Here is a 3,934-nt window from a genome sequence, read left to right as displayed (position 1 = left end):
AGGCCTGCAAATATTAATAATCTAATTAGTAAAATTATATTTTTGATGTGAATCATATAACACCTATAGGGACTAGTGTGCTTGTAATGGTGCATCTATGGAAAAATAAATTGGATCACTCTAAGTATGGAAAGATCATTTTTTTATCATTTCATCATATTTTTGATTAATTTTGATTAATTAGACTAATTCATATTAATTTAAGTTATATTGGGTTAATTTAAGGGGGCAAGCGTATTTTCTATTATTTGCTTGATCTCATTTTAAGTACCTTGCCCCCCAAAACTTGCTCTCCAAGCATTGTCCCAGTCCAGCATAAACTGGATAAAACTGGACACCCTGATCTTGCAACAACCCCTCTACTAAACAGAGGGCGCTTGCACAAGCAAACAAGGACGGCACTTGCAGCAGCGGCCGACCAGTCCGTCCACTGTAGGACGCACTCACCTTTTCAGAGCCACATCCAATAATCCAAATCCTATCCCGCATTTTTGATCACATGGGCGCACTCCATATTCCCTCCCGCCCAGCTAATATAAAAGGACCTCCCACGTTCCGAGCAATACACCCCTTGCAATTCGTAAGCTGCTTACTTTAATTCAATTAATTAGTGCTTTTGTTTCTCCGCGGTAGCTAGCAACATGCCTGCTCCAGTTTTCTTCACAATTGCCTCCACGCAGTACCCTGGTTACAATGTTGTGCAGCGTGGGTCTCACATTGTGCTTGCTGCAGAGAATCTGGACAACCCTTTCCAGGTTTATAAATCTATGAGCTGCTCTGCTGCACATCTTGACTATAGCATGCGTCCGTGTGTGTGTTTGTGTGTGTGTGTGTGTGAGAGAGAGAGAGAGAGAGAGAGAGAGCTCTATAAATTGTACTTGTGCGCTAAGTTTCCAGTGTCGCACTGATGTTTTCTGCAGCTGTGGTACAAGGACGATTCATGGAGGTTTTTGAAAGACTCTGAAGGAAACCCAGCATTTGCGCTGATTAATAACGGATCCAAAGCGGCCCTTAAGAGCAATCTGACTGCACCGCTCAAGGTAACCAATGACAAAATTGTGCTCATTGCATTATGCATGGGACGTGCTCAGGCGGCACGTCCCACTCATCAGGACGTAGTTGGTTGCAAGAGCAAATATTACGACTATTTACGAGCTGGTAGCCCCCTCCCCCCCCCTCCTTTTCCAGGTGTCGCTCCATACAGACTATGGCGCGTCGGACAGCGCCAATAACACCACACTTTGGACGTTACGCTCTGATAAGCTTGGCAGTGCCATCTCGTCCTTGGAACTGAACCTCTTGTTGGACTTGGGAGTGGGGAAGTCCCCGCCAGAAAACGGAGACGGGGTGGCCGTGATCTTGCAAAAGGCGCCAGCTAACGGCGGGACCAGTAGTACTCAGCGCTGGAAATTGAATGAGTATGGTAAGGCAAATGAAATGGAATTTTAAAATCCGTGCTGTATCAACCAAGTCTTATCATCCTGACGTGCGCCTTATATATTGCAGTACCATCCGTCTATACAATACAATCAGCATGGGTTTCCCAGATTTTGATCGTCAAGAATCCTCACGAAAATCTCACATTCCCGCCTACAAGCGGTACTATCAACGACGAGCTCACGGTTGTCGCAGTGAACTCTCAGAATCAGGATGGTGATCGAGAGGTACGTCATGACCATTAGCCCCCCCCTCTCTCTCTCTCTCTCTCTCTCTCTCTCTCTCTCTCTCTCTCTCTCTCTATATATATATATATATATATATATATATATGAATGAATATGCGTGTCTAAGCCGTATGCCTCCTCTTTGTGTTGAAGTACACTTCTCACATGAATTCATGTGTTCGTGTTTGTAGGTATGGTATAAAGTTCCTGCTCGTGGCCGGCACGAAGATTCTAACTCTTCCTTTATAGTCATAAGCAGAAGCAATGGAAAAGCTCTGAAAGGCTCTACTAAACCAGGAGATAAGGTATCTCCATTTCATGCATGCATATAAACTACCTCTCATCTCACATAATCTTTTAGCCTCGCTTTGTGTATCATCTACTTTGTTACTAACATTTTATATAACCTTGGCTGTATGTTGCGATGACTAATAGGTCATCGCAACAGAGTTCGATCCTCTGGATGATAACTTTGTGTGGTCAGAGAATCGTAGCGTAGGCTCTCAAAGAAATTATGTTGCGATCAACCTTGCCAATGGAGATAACACACTTAGTTGGTACCTCCCCAGTGATACCGATTACCAAAATGCTGCATATTACCACCCTTTGACAGTACGCGTACCTGTAACTGCTTCAAACGTGCAGCAACAATGGCAATTCATTCCGTTTTCCTCTTCTTCTTGTGAGATCATATTCTTTCATTATATCTCTCCTTCGTTTGAATTGCAATATTTTATCAGAATGCATAAAAGTCACACACTCGGGCATGTTGTATTGATGTCTCTGAGAACTAACATACGACCGCTAATGATGCTTATTTTTTGCAGAACAACAAATAGAAGACAACCAGACGAAAAGGGCCTCTTTAATAATGTAGCCAGTAATCCCGTTTTCACAACGGTGATTCATCATCCTTGTGTACCATCCACAATAATGATGCTTTATTACAGAAGAACAAAAAGAAGACAAACTGCCAAAAAGGGTCTCTTTAATAATACTAGTAATCTCGTTTTCACAATGGTGATTCATCATCCTTGTGTACCATCCATATGCTTGCTTGGTATGAAATAATGAAGCTATATTGTTTTTGTTATTGGAAATAGCTATTATGTCAAAAGCTTCTTGCTAAGAGAAGGACCTTTTTACATTTTTTCAAGAGCTTGCATCTATTAAAATGGCCTGTAAAGAGGGCAAGAACAGAAAAAAATGTTGATATCCACCACCACACTAGATATCATGCCTCCCTTCCTTTCTAGATTGCAGGTTGTTCACTTCCCATGAGAAATAATCCCATTTGTAGTAGTATAATGTGCATCTACTGCTAATTTTGGCTAGACTCTTCTTCTCTTACTCTTCCATCATAGACTCAAGTAGAAGAACCAAACTAAAATCTTAAAAATAGAGAGTTAAAAACTCCTTCTCAAATCATTAAAATGGTTCTTATTATGTGACATGTAAAACTTCTGAAAATAGTCATTAGAATCTTCTCATAATACCCATGTTATCCATAAAATATGGATACAAAACATATTCTCCTAATCAATGCTCGATTTGTTGGTCTTTCTAATTCAATGCATCAATGCTTGATTTGTTGGTGTGAGGCTCACGCTCCTGAGATTCACGCTCATGAGGTTTATGCTTATGAGGCTCACGCCTGTGAGGTTCACACCTCAAGAGCCACACTGAGGAGACTGAGAGGTAAAGGCACAACCCCACTTAGCAACACTCAACAAGTAGAAATATGAGGGGATCAACCTAACGAATCATTATGGATTTAGAAGCATGAGGAACACACCTTGAAGGGAGGAAACACCGAGGAGGCCGGGTAATATTAGGCTCACACAAAACCGAAAGCCCAAGGAAAGAGAACATTGTAGTAGATAACATCAACTAGATATTACTACAATAAGCGCTAAGGTATCATATTTGGTAAGCAAGAAATATCATCAAACTCTTGCACATTTGTTAGTGGCTCGTGCCCTAACAAAGAAACAACAACAAAAGAGAAGGGAAAACATAGAAAGGAAAATTTAAAGAAGAAGAAGAGAAAGAACTAGGTTTTCATCGAAGTTCCCCTTGCTCAGGGAGAGCTTGATACAATCACGTGATCTGCCCAAAAAAGTCTATGTGTCCTGAATGTCCACCACCCCAACATGCATACAGTAGGTGCACACTAGCTAACCCTGGCATGCCCATCTTTATAATAAAGTGCACCGACCATCGGCTCTCACGTCTGGCTCAGCGACGGTTGGCATGGCAGCTTACCGACTG

The 3,934-nt window shown here is 41.8% G+C and overlaps 1 protein-coding gene across 2 annotated transcripts; it reads left to right on the top strand.

Annotated features, from left to right (window-relative positions):
- The first annotated feature begins 558 nt into the window (after positions 1-558).
- LOC147614141 (ricin B-like lectin R40C1) lies at positions 559-2,763 on the top strand. 2 transcript variants are annotated; one of them, XM_086780678.1, is made up of 7 exons: positions 559-755; positions 921-1,040; positions 1,189-1,423; positions 1,507-1,664; positions 1,855-1,968; positions 2,099-2,345; positions 2,491-2,763. In XM_086780678.1, coding segments are annotated over exons 1-7 (990 nt in total). In that variant the 5' UTR covers positions 559-641; the 3' UTR covers positions 2,493-2,763. The 2 variants fall into 2 exon arrangements, with proteins under 2 accessions (XP_086636804.1, XP_086636805.1); XM_086780679.1 differs by having other exon boundaries at positions 2,614-2,632.
- Positions 2,764-3,934: the final 1,171 nt, after the last annotated feature.

Source organism: Cibotium barometz, chromosome 42 (assembly GCF_041138505.1).
Source record: "Cibotium barometz isolate CiBa-2024 chromosome 42, ASM4113850v1, whole genome shotgun sequence".
NCBI lineage: Eukaryota > Viridiplantae > Streptophyta > Polypodiopsida > Cyatheales > Cibotiaceae > Cibotium > Cibotium barometz.
Note: the sequence above shows the minus strand (reverse complement) of the source record. Positions and strands in the feature narration are given on the sequence as shown.